At 40.5% G+C, this 17520-nt stretch overlaps 1 protein-coding gene across 1 annotated transcript in view; it reads right to left on the reverse strand.

Moving 5' to 3' along the window:
• The window catches only part of LOC109043161 (free fatty acid receptor 4), a 21824-nt gene extending 4514 nt beyond the window's left edge, over nt 1-17310 (reverse strand). The window contains exons 1-2 of the mRNA XM_019060268.2: nt 14475-17310; nt 1-264 (exon numbers count right to left, since the gene is read on the reverse strand). Coding sequence (XP_018915813.2) covers nt 1-264; nt 14475-14816 — 606 coding nt within the window. The 5' untranslated portion in view covers nt 14817-17310. The remainder of the gene's footprint in view (nt 265-14474) is intronic.
• Between the last annotated feature and the right edge of the window lie 210 nt (nt 17311-17520).

The following is a 17520-nucleotide window of genomic DNA, read 5'->3' on the forward strand; positions in this document are numbered from 1 at the left end:
CAAGGTGAAGGCCAGCGAGATGTTGATGGAGGGCGAGCGCGGGAAGACCATGGTGCAGATCTTCTGGCCGGAGTAGACCTCCTGCTCCCGGAACCAGACGGGCACCGGGATGAAGAGGATCGCCGCGATGATCCATGTCGCTAGACAACAGAGTCCGGCTCGTTCCGCGTTCAACGGCGATCGGTACGGCGGCACGCAGAGACACCTGTGTCGGTCGATGCTGATCAGGGTCAGAGTCCATAGCAGCACGAACCCGCAAACAAACTGCAACAAACAAAAATAATTATTAGGATCGAATCTAAGTACTCAAGTTGTCAAGTAGTTTTCAAGTATTCGAGTAAACAAGTTTTAGATTGGGGAACACCTGGGAAGAGGTGACGGGGTCGTCCCGTAAAGGGATGGTGGCAGGGTGTTGATGAAGAGGTGTTGCGGTGTCAGTTGCCCGATAACCTCTGGCAAGATAGGCATATGTGGCGTTTGGGTGTCGCGGAACGCCAGAGTGCGTTGTAGAAGCGACTTTATGTATACATCTAAGAACTCCCCTTGTGACGCAGATCTGTGCCCCGAAAAAAACCGTAACGCTCCTCTTGATCCCCGTCCCCCAGAGGCAAAGGCGAATACAAGGGAGGGGCGTAGGGGGCGTAGGGGGTGTAGAGTCCTCCCCGTTTTCCCGAGGAAAGGAGGAAATAACGAGGCGAGGAAGAAGAAAATACGCTTATATTTCGTAATTATTCGTGATAAAATTGACCCACACTCAGTGGCGAGGCGTGAATGATCGATTATCGATATTCCTCCATTTGAAGCCCTACAGAATCGACCATTAAGGTGTCCGTTGCGGACACCTTGTTTATCGACCCTTTTTCATGGGTTTAAATGACAGGTCAATCGATATATCGCAAATCACGCCACTGCTCACACTGCCATATTAGATGTTTTCAAATAATTTCCGGAGGAAGCCGAAGCCCTTCAAACTCCCTGTTAAAAACATGAAAAAACTAGATTTCGATGACAATTCTACATGTTGCTGTTCGAAATCATCAGTCCATGATCTTGATACCTATTGTCTTGATACCACGGTCAAACGAAAGAGATGGGAGGAATTGGGCAAGAAATAAAACATTTTAAATTTTGGTGGATGCACTAATCTTCCACAAAACTGCTAAGTGTTGCCATTTTTAGCAGTATTATGACAATTAGGTAGCATGTGTGTTCAATGAAAATATTAAAAATCACAGTTTGTGCCCGTATTCATGGCTCTTATCATGAGGAGGCACCCTCCGCTGGAAGATACAGCTCGGAATTTTCGCCCTTTTTCCATTGAGACAGACATTCCAATATTAAAAAAGACTGTTAAAGAGCAACTCTGGTAGAATCGCCCCACAGTATATGACGCTGCAACCCGTTCATTGGGATGCTGTAGAGCAAAAGCAAATTTGGGAGGATTGCCATATACTGGTAGCAGATCAATGAAAGGACTTAACATGACACACTGTGCCCTGAAATGAGCCAAACGATAGCTTGAAAATGCAGCCATCAGCGAGATGCGTCTCAGTTCCGTCCTCATCAAGGATCGCATTGGGAGCTCAATTAAGTGCAGTTTCAATGTGCAGAATCGAGTATGCCGAGTGTGTCTAATTGATGCCGAGTTGGAGCGGGTGATGAGGCTGGGAGGAGTGCATCGCACTCCCAATGAGAGGTCATAATGAGCTGAGACCCAGATCGTTTAGCGCATTGAAACCATTTACACTGCTCCTCGACGTGACATACGTGTCAGAGCAGCTCCGAACTGGAGAATCTTGAAAACTCCTCGACTATAAAGCCAGATTTAGACACATTCAACGAAACCAGGCAAAGGCGGGAGGGCGAAAATAAGAGCAAGGAGAGTAAGTCTGGAAAATAATTAAACTGGAGATAAAGGGAAAGTATAAAAAGAGGAAAAGGCAAGTGCAAAAAATCACGGTCATACGTTTTGATGCTAACTGAATTGTTAAAATTCACCCAAACGAATTGAACTCAGCCGCTCATTCTTAGTAATCGGCGGATATGTTGCAGGCAAAGTCAAATTAGGAATTTCATCAAATGCCTAGGCAGATAGTCAAATTTTGATGGTTTACAAAGATTTGTATGTTTTTGACGAGGAACTATTAGGTTTCCATTGTTTTGAAAGTAATAATTCATCAAAACTACGAACTTATCTTGTATTTTACCCTCCAAAATACTCCTCATATATTCTAACTTTTAGAATTTTAAAAATTCGGTATTATATGACATGCTGAAAATCCCGGGATGAAAGCTCGTTTAAGGACTAGATCTAATTAATTTACAATTATATGATGCCAATTTTTACAGAAACTCCTTATAAACTTGAAAGAATAATTTTTTTGTCTAAAAGTAGCAAAAGAATCGGAATTTTAATCTACGTAAGAATATTTGACTATTTGCCCAGGCATTTGACAAAATGCCTGATTTGACTGACTGCCTGCAACGGATACTTAAACTGAAAGGATGACACAAAAGTCACCAATGAACAAGAAACGTTCTTTATGCACATACAATTAGTAGATGTAACGCTACTGTCCGTGTTCAATCTTGTGAATAATCAGAAGAAGACTTGCTTTCTCGAAAAGTGGGGCAATGAGAGAGGTTATAGCTTTTTGCCTGATGATTCTAATGAGCGGATGCATAGTTCGCTCATTTTCTTATCATTCTGACCTCATGGGAATTCAAATACATCAATTTTAAAGGAGGAAAAAAAGAGGGTAAAAATGCTTGTGTTTGGTCCTAAATATTTTTGAATTTAAATGGTTTTTGCAATAACCGATGAAAAAGTAAAACGCGTTTAACTTATTCTAGTCAAAAGTGCACTCGTTGAAAATAACTATTCAATGTTTCGTGCCGGCGCTGATCCCGTACTGTTTCAAACTAAAGTTGGAATAATCCCCTCACAGAGGCATTTGGCAAATACTTCTCACAAAAGTTAGTATTCAGAATCACTCTGCGAAAGCCAAAATAAGAGGGGGGGGGGGGCGATATCGAACTATATTCCTAAATCTACGAGGAAAGAGAAATTTGTTCCTAAAAAATAGGTAAGTAAACTGAGAACTGAGCAATTTTTACTATACTATTCTTTTGTAGTTAACAGAAAAATATGCGAAGATGAGCTTCAATCGATTAAAGAAAAGGAATCACTCTCTGAAGGCATCCAGAACATATCTTTAAACATCAAGATCAATTTAGAGATTAAATTTTTCAAGGGTATGCATCTACCTGATGGAGAGTATAAATCTGATTCTGTCTGGGGACTTATTTACATTTTCGAACAGAAGGAGAGGAAGCGCTTGTCAAACCATGTTCGTGTTCACGCACTACGAACCGCGGAAACAACATTGACCCGATGGCCTGGATCGATGATTGTCAGGACAAAATTTTGCTCTTGATTTAGTTATATTTTATGATAAGCTTCAAGTGACCTCGAACCGCATTATCTGCAGTCACTGACACAACGAAACTAATGATCGTTATTTAAATGTAATATATCCTCTATGGCCAAGAACAAGAGCTGCCATCTACCGGAGGAGAAACACCTGTCCCGTAAAACGACTTATAAGAAAGGATTGAATGCTAAGTTAGTGTATGCAAGTTCCTAAAAATCCATACTTAACGAGCTCATGACTCATGAGTATTAAGTCCTTACATACGTAAGATGAACTGGGATGGTTAGTGTATAAGTAACGTTTTTTGTAACTTGAATATTTTAATATATGAAGTTTAATTCAAATAGAAGTTGCGGACGGCGGGTCCTTCCCTGGTAAAAATTGGCGATAGGAGCTGTGTTTCATAATTCCATAGGAATTCTTATAGCCGGCTAAAGAAGGCTACAGAAAATCATATAGCTGGCTGTAGAATGCGGAGAAAATCATACGGCCGGGCTATACGAAGCGATAAATAATTATGAAGCCGGGCTATAGTTCCTATCGCCGGGCTTTACACTTTATCGCGTGGCTGTTGCTTTCTTGCCATCGATTATAAAAGGCTATAAGATATTGTGTAGAGATTCGTGTGCTTTGGAAATCATTAAGTTTGATACGGAACCACCTTAATATTTACAAAACACACATTATATTTTCCTTTGATACATATTTTTTTTCCATCAATTAAAATGAGAATAGTCCATACAGAGTGTGCAAACATTTCAAAAGCATGAGTTGAATAACGCTGACTCCGCCCGATTAAATATTAGAGCCTAACACAAAGCGGAGCGGCGACGCACTGGCGCCTACAAACCTAACAGGGATACTTCACGCATTGCGCAACGCGTGAAGTATCCCTGTTAGGTTTGTAGGCGCCAATGCGCGTTTCGCGCTGGCTGCCCGCCTGCCGCGCCGCAGCGTGTCACGGCGCTTGAAGCAACTATTTCACACCAGAGGTATTGCACAGTATCATACGAAACTGAAGGCGCTCTAATATATTAGGAATGGCAGGCATCCATCAAAAGTACGGAGCTTTTCTCGCAGAATAAATCAAGATACTACGGCCCAAAAAGAGAGCAGTTGTCCAAAAACTCACTAAGTCCTAGCATCCGTAATCAGTAACGTTTAGCATACACTTTATCGCCGAGTTGTTGCTTAATCGTCATCGGCTCTAAAAGGCTATAAGAAATTGTGTTGCCGGCTATAGAAGCTATTGGAAATCTTACAGTCGGCTTCAGGTCTATGGTATTTTGGAACACAGATTCTACCGCCAATTTTTACCAGGGTTCTGCAAAAGGCGCGATCGGACGACGCGCCGCGAAAAACTTAGTTCCGGAAAATTATCCATAGCTTGGTGCATCGCATCCCCAATTTTTCCTGGCTCGAAAAATGGGTTTTCCAGGCCCTTTAACCGTAGCATCATTTTGACCGAGCAGGATCACTGCCGTAATTCATGGGTAACCTGTTTTCATTTATAATGACTGCATCATTGCTTAAAAAAATCCAGAAAAATTCTTGGAAACTAAGAGAACTCTCATTTTTTTTTTTTTTTTTTTTTTTTTTTTTTTGAGGATAGGAGGACTAAAATCACTGAGCTGGCTCATTCTACACATTACCAATTGGACTACATTTTGCAACTTGGAACGTTAATTTCTAGCTCAGTTTAGAAACAACGTATTTCTGTACGGATGAGCCAAAAATCGTAGTTCCTAATTGCAAAATGAAGTCCAATTCACCGGGTCCTAGACGAAGGAGCGTAATTCCACCTCTATGCACAGAAAATTTTGCTGATTTTTGCTGATCAGAAAAAGAATCAATTGATTGATCAGTTAGATATCCGCAACAGTTTCCTCGTAGAAATACAGTTTGGCGAATAGAAGATGCAATGTTATTGAAGTATATTTATACGTTTATTCGTCCAGGATACGATAAACTACTCACAAGCGCAGGAACCAGACTTGACGAATTTGTTGACCCTAGTTAACCCAAAGGTGTGCAACCGATGCTTGAGCAAGTGAGCTCTATTTCTGTGGTATTTTGTCAGAACTTGCTATCGACCGAAGCTCATGCAAACAATTACTTCCCGGAACATCCGAGCGATACAGCCCCAGTATCCGGTTAACGGCCTCGGTTAACGGCTTGATTGGTGCTCTACATCATTCACCACGGAAACGTGCCGTTCAACCGTAAACACTCCTGCAGTTGCACATATTCACCGTGTCGAGGCAAGAGGTGAAAAGAGGGCTCACAGCCGACACAAATTGGACAAACATGGGTGATGGTTGGTTTCAAATTGTTAGGAAATTTTAGGTAGGCGGGTTTTTAACTATCAAGTGACGAACTTTTCCCAGTTTTATTCTACTTCTTTGCAACGCATCCGTATGGCAAAGAGCCTATTTTTTGAACTGCAGTAACGAGTTGAGGACGTCCTATCAGATTTTAGAGGTTTTTCATGGAGGTTCGACCAAAAAATGTTGCGCCCCCCCCCCCACCAAGAAAAAATTATGCAATTTTTGTAAATTTGGATTGCCGGTGAGTTTTATGACCTCCGTTCCTTTGGACTCACCACAGTGTAACTCAAACGCCAACTCTTTAATACATTACATAATTATGCAACGCTTTCTCGAGCTGATTTTCTGTGAGACATACACCGTAGTTTGAAGCAATAGTGATAGAATTTTATCACAAATGTTGAGAGTAAAAAAGAGGAATATTATATTTGCTGTTTTGCAAAAGAAAAAATGTGTTGTTTCGCTGTTGGCTTTTCAATGGTTTATGACGCTCCTCTAACGTTGGAGCATATCTCAATCTTGGTATAAGCTCTGGAAAGCGTGATTGTATAATGACGTCAGGGGTCATCTCATAGAGCAGTACGCAGTACGCCCTTATGACAGAAAAGCAACGAAATGTCTTGAAAGTAGTTTCACTGAAAATGAAATAATTTGTGCGTAGGAACTAATTGCAGAATTTTTCATCGAAATCGAGCTGTAAACTACCTATAAAAATGGCATTAATGGTTACGAAGATTTAGATTGTAGATCAAAGGTTTGCAGACTGTTAGACAACAGCCATCATGAAAGCTGTTCATTCTCTCCTTTTTTTTCTTTTGCCATAAAAAATATGCTAAGCCAAGTTTAATCACCTTCCATGATAAACCTGGATATTTTATCAATTATTGATTTCTGAATCTAAACGGCATTAAACTTCAGTCTGACTATGCAAAGGCTCACATATTTCACCGCTCAGATCATTCAAGCGATATTGAGATCATCTGTCTGTATTTTCCGAGATATCCGTTGAAAAGACGTTTCGAAAGGAAAAAATCTGCACTGGAAAAAAAACCACATTGGATCTAGAGTCCAGACTCTTAAAAACATCGACAAGAAAAAATACTCTTGATTCAATCGGATTTTTGCTTAAATCAAGAACCAAGCCTCTTAATTTGAGCGGATTTCCTTTTGATTTAAGCAAAAATCTAATTGAATCAAGAATATTTTTTCTTGTCAATGCTTTCAAGAGTCTGGACTCCAGATCCAATGTGTTTTTTTTTCCAGTGTGTCTTTCAGATTTTACCAACCAGCTGGCTTCTGAGTGTACCTCCCTTGAACAACCGAATACGAAACAAGAATTTCCAGAGCTTCTTTTCTTGTCCAAAGCACTTTTACGATCGATTTGACTGATCAATTACTTTGATGGACTATCACAAATCATGAGACAAGTGTAACGGCGGCATTCGTATATGCGACCACGTTCGTTAATAGGTCAACAGCCATCAGCCTACCAAGGCCGCAATGCCGCATACCTTCAAGATTAGCGAATCAGAAACAGTAGCCGACTGGCGTGTCCAGGATAACTTGATATTTGAACATGCTAAGCTACCATGCAAAATGTGTCCCCCTCATCAACATAAAAACTATGCTTATTCTATTATCTCGTCGTAAAGAAGGGAATCCCTGTATTTTTGAACTTTCTAGGCGATGGTGACTCGTGTGGATTCATCGATACTGACGGAGAGGTCTTTCCCGTTATTTAATAGGTACATTAATTCCAACGGTCTTAGAAGGTATTCTTTTTATGAATGAGTTTGAATACAATTAGGAGCCACTGAGGAATGATTTACGCAGGTCAAATTCAAAAATGGCATCTTGAATAGATCTTGACATGATTTAACTTCAAATCACCTTTGCTTTTTCCTTGTTTTATTGATGAAATGGTTAAGCGATCAAATTGTTGAAGTTTTAAGTAACTATTTTACCCTGTGGAAACGTAAAAAAATTTCCATCGAAACTTTCAAAGTGAATGATGACTAGATATTTCCTCGAATTGTCAGCGCACGAAGTGTCACATTACGCTCTAATTTGGTGGTCTTTAGACCAAAGGTCAGAGGTACGCGATTGCGGGGTCTAGGAGGAGGGATGATGCTGAGGGGCCTAGAAATGGCCCTATTTTGAGTTTGGCCTAAAATCTTTTTGTCCTAACACCTTTTTGACCAAAACATTGTAGTGCTGAAAAAAGACGAAGGTGAACTTTAGAATCTCGTGAAGTTATGACTCTAACTCCACTATAGGAAATATTTGATCTCGGTTCTTTCTTTCATCGAATTCGCAAGCTGAAAATGAGAGCTGAAAATTGGAGTCATTGCTGCGTTGTTAAGTTCCCTGAAATTTTAACGTCTCGCACAGTTTTCAGGAATCAATGAGGACCCAGGACGCGCCGATGAAGAATTTGCATGCAAATTTTGTATTGCTTCATCTGAAAGTTCTCAAATTTCACAATATTTTTTATACTTTTTTTTCTGATGTGGGAAATAGTACAAAAATAGATTTAAAAGTGAGAAAATGCACCCTCTAGTGGCATCATCTGGTGGCATTTCCCATTTAAACACATGTATTTTAACAGATTAGATCATTTTGTCATATCTTCTCCAATAATTGTTCGATTTATAAACCAAGGGTATCTTTGTGTTCAGTTTACTGAGTAGTTTCCACTTAAACACGAAATTCATCAAATTTCAGACACCTGCAAATTCTCTTTGTGACCGAAACAAAAAACAAACAAAAGACAGTCACAAATTCAGTACAAATTTAGATTTTTATTTTTTTTCGGCTTTATTCAGTACAAATTTAGATTGAAAAACTTGAATCGATGAAATTACAATCGGTGAGGAACGATCGATGACTCGTATTTTCAGCTCCTGTTCATAGCGTGCAAGCTCAGCATTTAAAAAGAATCCCAGACCACGACACTTGTCCTTAGATTCTTAGCTGATATTGAATTTACTTGTACTGGCGTGAAACTTACTGTTTGCAAAAATATGTAAAGAATGAGTGGCGGGAGAGAGGTGGGGGCAAATCAAAATTAGCCTAGCGGTTTTCCTCAAAAGAATTTTGCATATTTCAGCGCGGAGGATCAGACGCTCTAAATTCTATGGGTTCCCCACAATATTTTTTTTGTACTTCGTGACTTGATATGGTGCTGTCTATACAGACTTGTGAAATTCTAATCTCCAGTCTGATCGCAACCAAATTTTTATGAAAATCCTTAAAAGTCGAATTGACGCATGAAGTATCGCTCTAGAGTAAACGAGGTAATTATAGGACAAGCGGACCACATTTTGTAATTTGGAACTACAATATTTGCTTCATTTTAAAAACAGCATATGTGATATTTTTTTTCCTAGCACGTAGGGTGTTTTTAAAAATGAGCTCGAAGTTGTATATTCTGAATTGCAAAATGCAGTCCAATTTACCCTCGGCCTCTCGGGAGCTCTTAAGATGTTTTAAAGAGTGCAGTGACTATTAAGGTTAAATCAATATCACTACGCCTACTAGTTCCAAAAAAAACGAAACGGGTACTTTTTGAAACTGCGCAGTGCTTTAATGACAATGAAGTATGAACACACACTAAATCTCACCACTGATAGAGTCTGATTGTGAGTCATAAAAGAACAATCAAGTAAAGCGGCAGAGTAGCTCCTTACAAATTGGCCTACAATTCTTTGCAGCAATTTATGGGTTGGATTTTACGAGCGCACAAACAGAGACCAGCCTCCTACTCCCAACAACGCGAATTTTTTTCTGCTTTTTACGTTCACTGATGCAACTTTTCCCACCTCACACCACCCTCGTAAGTCTCACGTTGCAAAACTTTGCAAACAAAGTTGACCGTATGAGGAAACTATTACCCACCTAATCAGTGATTTTCCATATAAAAATTGCTGAAATTTCAAGGCCTTACCCAGCCCTTTACGTCACGGAAAAAAAAGAGGAAGGGGTTAAGTTCCGACTTAAACATTTTCAGTTCATGGTGGCAGTACGCCCCAATAAATTAGGTCCATAAACCAAATGTTGCGATACAACCAAAATTAATTGGAAGTGTCCATAGCATCGAACAAATTGGGGTAGTACCAAAATTTTAGGGGATAACTCCTAATACTTTTTTTTCCGTGGTCACACCAAATCGAATGAATTGCATGTAATTTCAATACGTCAAAGTAACAGATGACCTTTCAAAGAAGTCAGTTCATCTATTTTTACCATTATGAAGCATGCATAAGATTTCTTTGCGACTGTTCACGAAAACAATCCAAAAATGAAACTCTACTAATTTTTGTTCCAGAGCTGCGCATATTTCCTTTTGCTCTTTACAAAAATTATTTCGACCGATTTCATTTGTCCCTCTTTACTCACTTCCTTATGATCATGACCCTAGAAAAATCTCACTGCACACATTTTTAGGAAAATAAAGAATGAATGAGTGAACAGAAATCTATCAAAAATGATGCAGCGCAGTCTTGAGAGCGTCAAGTGTCCCACAAGGAATGAAAAACTTGATCTCATTCACAGTATAATCAGGCGTTTTCCAAGCGAGAAAATAGGTGCAAACAAGGCGCAATTAATATTTCAAGGTCTTTATAAGCTCCCCACCGACAGGAAATTCCCGATCCACTGTAAGTACGTGCGTACAAGAAAGAACCGGAGTTGAAGTTCATAAAACTTCACCTGTATGACACCAAGCTCGAAGCCACGAAAAACAGTAGGTCAATAAATTGAATAAATAAATTAACAAGAGCAGTCTTTATTATCCGTTCTGCACATATTCAACGTACATTGCGATAAGTGTGTATCAAATAAAATTATTGGATTCTTATGTTCATTTTTGTATGACGCAATATGCTATGGGATACTGCTATGACAATGCAGGTGCACAGCTTGTAGTTGCGCAATATTAAAGTGATGAATTTAACACTCGGTAGTCATAAACAGAATACTCTCCATAAACAGTGACATTGATGCTCCTTACGGTATATTTTGATATTCTAGCTCCTGATACCTAGTAAAATCCTGTTTGGAGGGAGGGGGTGTCCTGATTTTAAGTTACAAATGCTCTCATCTAATGCAAAGTTTATCATCCATTTTGGAGATTCAAGTTGACCACATGGAGTTTCTACATTAGAAATTGCTAAACGGTTTCATTCGGTAGGACCTACTGACCAGATTTGTTTTACCACATTGTATCGTGTACAATATTTGTATGTGTAACAGCACTTAAATGTCCAAAAAGTTTAAATACTTTTAGCACCTCTGATAGGGGCGAAGACAGAATTGAAATCATCACATCGGCACACGGTGGAGCGAAGCATAGGAATGGCCGGTCATCGCCTTGCTCCCCAACTTGTTTCGACTATTCCACTCGTTCCAAGGGTCATTTCGTGATGAAACTTGGGCATCTAATGGTATTTCGATCGCAGAATTCATTTTTGACCTTACTTTACTTGATTTATTGACGGAAATACATAATTTTGGGGGTTCTTTCTAACTTTCAGTAGAAACGTGAAAAGATAAGTTACTCAAAGATAAATTTTACTCGTTCCTGTGGGCATATCGTGTTGAAACTTCACAGGCTTGTGGCATTTTGATCGTAGAATTCATTTCTGACCTTACTTTTCTTGATATGTTAACGCACATGCACGATTTTTGGGGGTTTTTAAACTTTCGGCGGAAACATAAAAAGATAATTTGCTCAAAGATAAATTTTACTCATTCTTGTCGGAATTTCGTGTTGAAACTTGTTGCAATCATGGTATTTTGAACGTAGAATTCATTTTTGACATTAGAATTGCTTGTGTGTCGACGTAATTACACTACTTTGGTTTTTTTTTAAACTTCTGGTAGAAAAGAAAGTTACTCGAAGGTAGAATTAACTCGTTCTGGTAAAAAATACGTGTTGAATCGTTGATGCACGATCATACTTTCATCTTAGAACCAATTTTTGAGCTTACTTTTGTTATTTTTTCACATGCATACGTGCTTTTGAAGGATTTTATTCAAAAATCGATCGGAATACACAAAGAAAATTTACGCAGAGATTTTATCTGTTCCGATTGACATTTCATGTTGCAACTATTGATTTCCTGTGATATTTTCATTGAGGAATAAAAATTTGATGTGACTTATATTTCAATTGCTCGATCGAAAGACAAAAGGAAGCTATTTTTATCGATACTATGTGATCTCTCAATGTAATGAATGCTCATATTTCTATATCCATTATGAAAAAAAATATCGTATTACCGTTACCTTCTGAGACCAATGAAAAATTCTTGTTTTATACGATTCCAAGAAACAATTTTGAACCTATGATTTAAAATATTTATAGAAAGATATCAATGTACAAGGGTTTTTTTTTTTTTTTTTGTTTTTGTTTTGCTGAAGACTTTATGTACAAATTTAAGTTTATACATAGCCATTGCCGGGCACAAAACCTATAAACGAAACTTAAAATTAAACGATCAACACTGTCAACGAGATTAAATTGCACGGTAAATCGGTCCATCTCATATCACGAATCACGATATCTCAGAATCAGTCGGGACACTTCCAACGCTTCGTATAGGTTTTTATCTATACCACGCCTGAAGCGCCAAGCGCTTCGGGAGGTTAGGCTGCGAAGTGGTCAGGGGGTGTAACCCTTACTATGATGAATAATTAATTCAAAGGTATTGATAGAACATTCAACATTTTTATTTTCTCCTTAAAATGCCAAACAATCATATAAGATAAAAACAAAAACAGCTCTGTTTCCCCGCCTCGATCGCGAGTTCCCGAACCTCTCAAATGATGAATTTTGGCCCAAAAATGGGCAAAAGTAAGGTCAAAATTGAATTCTACGATGAAAATACTGTAAGTATATCAAGTTTTAAAATGAAAATCCGACTAAGTGCATTAAGACGCCAAGATAATCCAGCAAGATGTAGAGAAACAGCGAATTCCGTCCTCACTTTTTCGGACAAAAATCGATGTAACTCTCAAAGTGGCAGCTGGTGGCAGCCAAATACGACGGATTCCTCATCCTGAGGCATCACTGGAACACGCCTTATGCATGATTGGACGGCGAAATGCGGCGAAATTTTTATAAGTCTATTCAAACTTTTATTTTCTTATTTTCGGAGGGGTCATCTTTGATCAGACATTACAACGTATAGAATTGAGTAAATTTAACTTTTTAATAGTGAAAAATGTTCTTCATACACTCTAGAATAAGATCCAAGCATTCATATTTGTGTCAATTGTTGCCACTCGAAGAGGCAGGTATGGAAACCGACCTTAGAAAACAGAGCGAAATCGGCCGTTACAGAAAATGTCAACTTCGGGAGTCCAGGGGGCAAAAGCATTTGACAAAATCATCAAACCAACACTAGATTCATATAATATGGATCCTTAGGAACACATTCCATCACATCTTTATGCAAAACATGAGAACACCCCATGTCCGAGGTTTTACCCATTTCGTCCCACTGTGCGGCATAGGAAATTATCCAATATTGGGTACCGCACCGGTACAAGAGGGTCCGAGTGGTATAAATTACATATAATAATGCGCCACATATGATGGATAGGGAGGCAAAATTCCTCTTTCTTGGGGGGGGGGGGGTATTTTTGAACTATACTCAAAAAAATCCGTCAAATTTCCCTGCACAGCGATCTGTTTTATGAGAGAGGTTCGGATTTAGTAAGGGGGGGAAGAGGGGGAGGAGATTATCAATTGAATATAGTGCAAATTCAAAACATTCTAATTACTTTCACGTGTCGCTATGATTGTGCATAGAGTTTTCCATACAGTGAAAAAACCTAATGTCGTCTCTTCATGAATTCAAATTTTCTCTAAATTTCGTTTTTGATTTCTTAGGCCACCTGACGGATGTTTTGAATGTTCATTCTTTAAACGGTGTTGTTTCGCTACCACTAAAAGTTCCTAAATGAGATACGATACACATTCATTGTCAGCCTGCAGCTCGATTGTTGAAATATACGAGGGCATGCAAGAATCGAAAATCGATATATTACACGGGCTATGTCTTGTCTTATCTTATCGACATAGCCAGTTAAAGTTTCAACAATCAGGCTGCTGAATGATAGTATCAGTGCAGACAGTGTAACTAGAAAAACACGTGTTTTGGTATCCGAGATTGCACTTTTTGAGGAAAAATCTCTGATAATATTCTTTTAAACGCATTACTGCGAGATCAAATTTTGAAACGCTACAGTCGAATTGGGCGGTTTTTGGTTTCACTGCCAGTTAAGTAGCGCAATACAGAACGATGAGCACTTAAAATTTAGGCATTAAATACACCTTAAAATAGTGTTGCTCAAAAAGCAAGTTTTAAAATTTACTTTTCTTTTAACCAATAAAGTTACTAAAATAATTAGTTATTTGGACGTATTTCTGTCAAACGGAACTAAGCGCCACTTCGAGTTCCTTTTGAGGAATTTAGAATGCCGGATAGCGCGTTCTGTCAAACGGAACTAAGCGCCATGGAGAAGCATTGCGGGTATAGGACGGAAAGAGCCCGACGCCCGTCTCTGCCGCCAATCAAAGCCCCCCTTTACCTTCCTCCCCCTATGGCGCTTAGTTCCTTTTGATAGAAATACGTCCATTTCTTATGGTGATTTCAAGATGTAACAAGCCAAGTGTTAAGAAAGTAAGTTTTTCTATAGTTCTCACCTGAGTGTAGGGCAGGATACGGCAGACCCAGGGACCCAGCAGCCATTCGTGCGTAATCCTCGCATATGCAATAATAGGGATCCCCAGGGCGAAAACAAGATCCGCGGCCGCCAAATTGACGACGAAGTAATTGGGAAGTTTCAGCAGCTGCCGATACCGCAGGACGGCGATTATGATGAACAAATTGGATATCACAGAAATAACGAGCGTGGCCACGAGAACGGCAGCCTCGACGTACGGCACATTCCCGCGATCCCCGAATTCGCTGAAGAATGTGAAGAAGTACCTCTGTCCCCAGCCGTCGATCTCGTCGTCTCCAAAAAGGTACGACGTGTCGGCCATCTTAAACTTCTGTCCTTACGTCACTTTCACTCTCTCGCTGGAAAAGTTTGATCGATTGCCAGTGAGGACATCAAATCGAATTCAGTGGCTAGAACTTAGTTTCGTTGCTGCACGCACTTTGTATTGCTATTTTAAACACTCCGATTGAAACACAGAGTGGAGGCGATTCCTCGGGCGAAAAGAATCACTTGTAATTTTTTAAGGTTTTTTCACTGGGGGTTTTCCAGATTAAGGCATGGTTTTATGGAATGTAAAATGGATGAATTTAGAAAATTTTGGACTGAAAAAAGCAATTCGTGAATCCTGACCGTGAGTCACGCACTAGATTCGCACTCTGCCCAGAGTTAAAACTTAAATCAACTCCGAGGATGGTTTTGAATTTTTAAGTCGAGGTATAGACAGAAACACACTCGAGGAAAAACTGAAGAAGAGGTTTTGTATCGACGTTATCCAACTTCCAATTTTATCACAGACCCGACGGCATGAAGCTCTGGTCCCAGCCGTGGAACCAATTAGAAACAATTAACTTTCGAAATCGACGAGTGAAAAGAGCGTGGCTTCATGCATTCGAAGCGGCAGGTTAGCTGCATGTCACTGTCCTGATTCATGCACGCAACACAACACCATGGGATCCCGGTGACTGCACTCACATTTCTCGCCGCGAAACACAGTTCCTTTAAAAACGATCAGCAATTTTCCCCCATGAGAAGCACTTTCTTCACTCGGTAATCCGATAATTTTTCAACTCGCAGATTCGAGGAATGCAGACATTTCTCGGCGAGTCACATAAGGAGGGGAACGTCGTCGCATCGACGGAAATGTCATTCGCGAAGATGCTCTCGGTTCGAGGGAAAGAACAAATTCCGGTGATTATGGAAATCTGTCCACACTGATCTCCCGTCGCAAATACACTCTAACTAAAGGCCCACTTGACCACGACCTTCGCAACAAAGTCACTTCTCTTTTTCGATTCATGATTCCATAATTAAAACGAGCAACATTTCGCGAAAATTATTTTGCCCTATTGATGAAACGCTTCCAATTCGAGTTTTGATGGATGAAACACGATTTTCCGCGGGTTGGTCACGAGGCGTGCGATTGCGGGCGCAGAATCAGACTCGAAATCAGACTGCGGCTGTGTCAACCGCGCGAATTCACGCTATCACGCGCGATTCACAACGATAATTCGGCACTGTTCGGATTATAATTTCAAATGGCTGTGACGATTTGCTAATGCCCGCACGAACTCTGCCACCGTTTGTCCTCAGCGGTCAAAGTCGCGCGCTGCACTGAGCGACTCCTCAGACCGGTGCCGCAACTTACGCGCGCGTGGTCCCGACTTTTCATCCATAGATTATGCATAATGATGCATAATCGCGCGACTTTGAATACGGTATTCCACACGCCGGGATTCCTCCTTAAAACTTTGTCATCGTAATTCGTAACCTTTCACGCTCGCACTCGGCTCCACGCCGCGGATAGGTGTGAAAAAAACTGTCACGTGCCTGATTTCCGAGAATCTGATTTCATCGCTACGATTGAGCGTTTCGGCGTTGATGTAGGTTAGACCGCCGGGAAAATTTACAATTACGAACGATGATCTTTCGGAAACGAGTATTCAACCGTTAAATGATATTGCGTTCATGAAAGAAAGTTCGACGAAAAGTTTGATGGGACAAATTCTTTCTGCTAAAAACACAAGTTTTTACCTCGCGATCAATGTATATAAGTAAATGGCACGTTAGCTAAAGTTACCGAAAGTTTGACGAGAAGTTTGATGAAACACTTTTGTTTTGTTTGCTAAAAGCTCGAGTTTTTACGTCACGACCAAAGGAGGTAAATGGCACGGTAGCGAAAGTTGCCGAAAGTTTGACGAGAAGTTTGATGAAACACTTTTGTTTTGTTTGCTAAAAGCTCGAGTTTTTACGTCACGATCAAAGGAGGTAAATGGCAAGGTAGCCAAAGTTGCAGAAAGTTCGACGAAAAGTTTGATGTATTAACACTGTTGAAAGCTTCGGAAAAATAAACCAACCCGTCTGTTAGGAAAGCTTTTGAAGTCGGGGAAAAAGTTCAATTTTTTTGATATTCCAATCACTTAAACGGCGCTGGTAGAGTGAGCTAATGGCGACAAAACCGCGGTAAAAACTGGGGAGAAATCCGACGACTCAAACCGCAGCAACGACGTTGGACCACGCACGCCGGGCCACCCACTCCTGGAAATCGGACCGGTTGGGCGATGGATTGGGTCGTAACAACACGCTCGGCACGTGGGTCACTGTCGGAAGTCCACGCCAAACTCAGGAACAACAGAGTCAGAAAACCGGACACAGTGGACGTTGCACGGATCTCTGCATTCTCGGTGGAGTGACGAGGATTATTGTGCGTAAGGAGAGGGGGGCGAGGGGGCGTTGCTGTAGTCGCACAAGCGTCGCGGCGCGGCGTCGCCGGTCGCGGAAGACGTCGCTGGTCGTACTGAGCGATTCGTCACCGCAGCGATCAGAATCCGCCGCCAGATGAAGACCGGCCAGCCATCCGATGAGTGTGGCCCGCTGACGTCATCAGCTGTCACCGTCATCGTGATTCCCGGATCGCCGCGGCTCCGGAGAGACAATAGCGCCGCTGTTGTCACTTCAGGTGACTTCTTTCCATTTAACTATCCAACTAAACAGGGAAAAGAAGGACCACTTTACGCCATTCTGCCATG

This window comes from Bemisia tabaci, chromosome 1 (assembly GCF_918797505.1).
Source record: "Bemisia tabaci chromosome 1, PGI_BMITA_v3".
NCBI lineage: Eukaryota > Metazoa > Arthropoda > Insecta > Hemiptera > Aleyrodidae > Bemisia > Bemisia tabaci.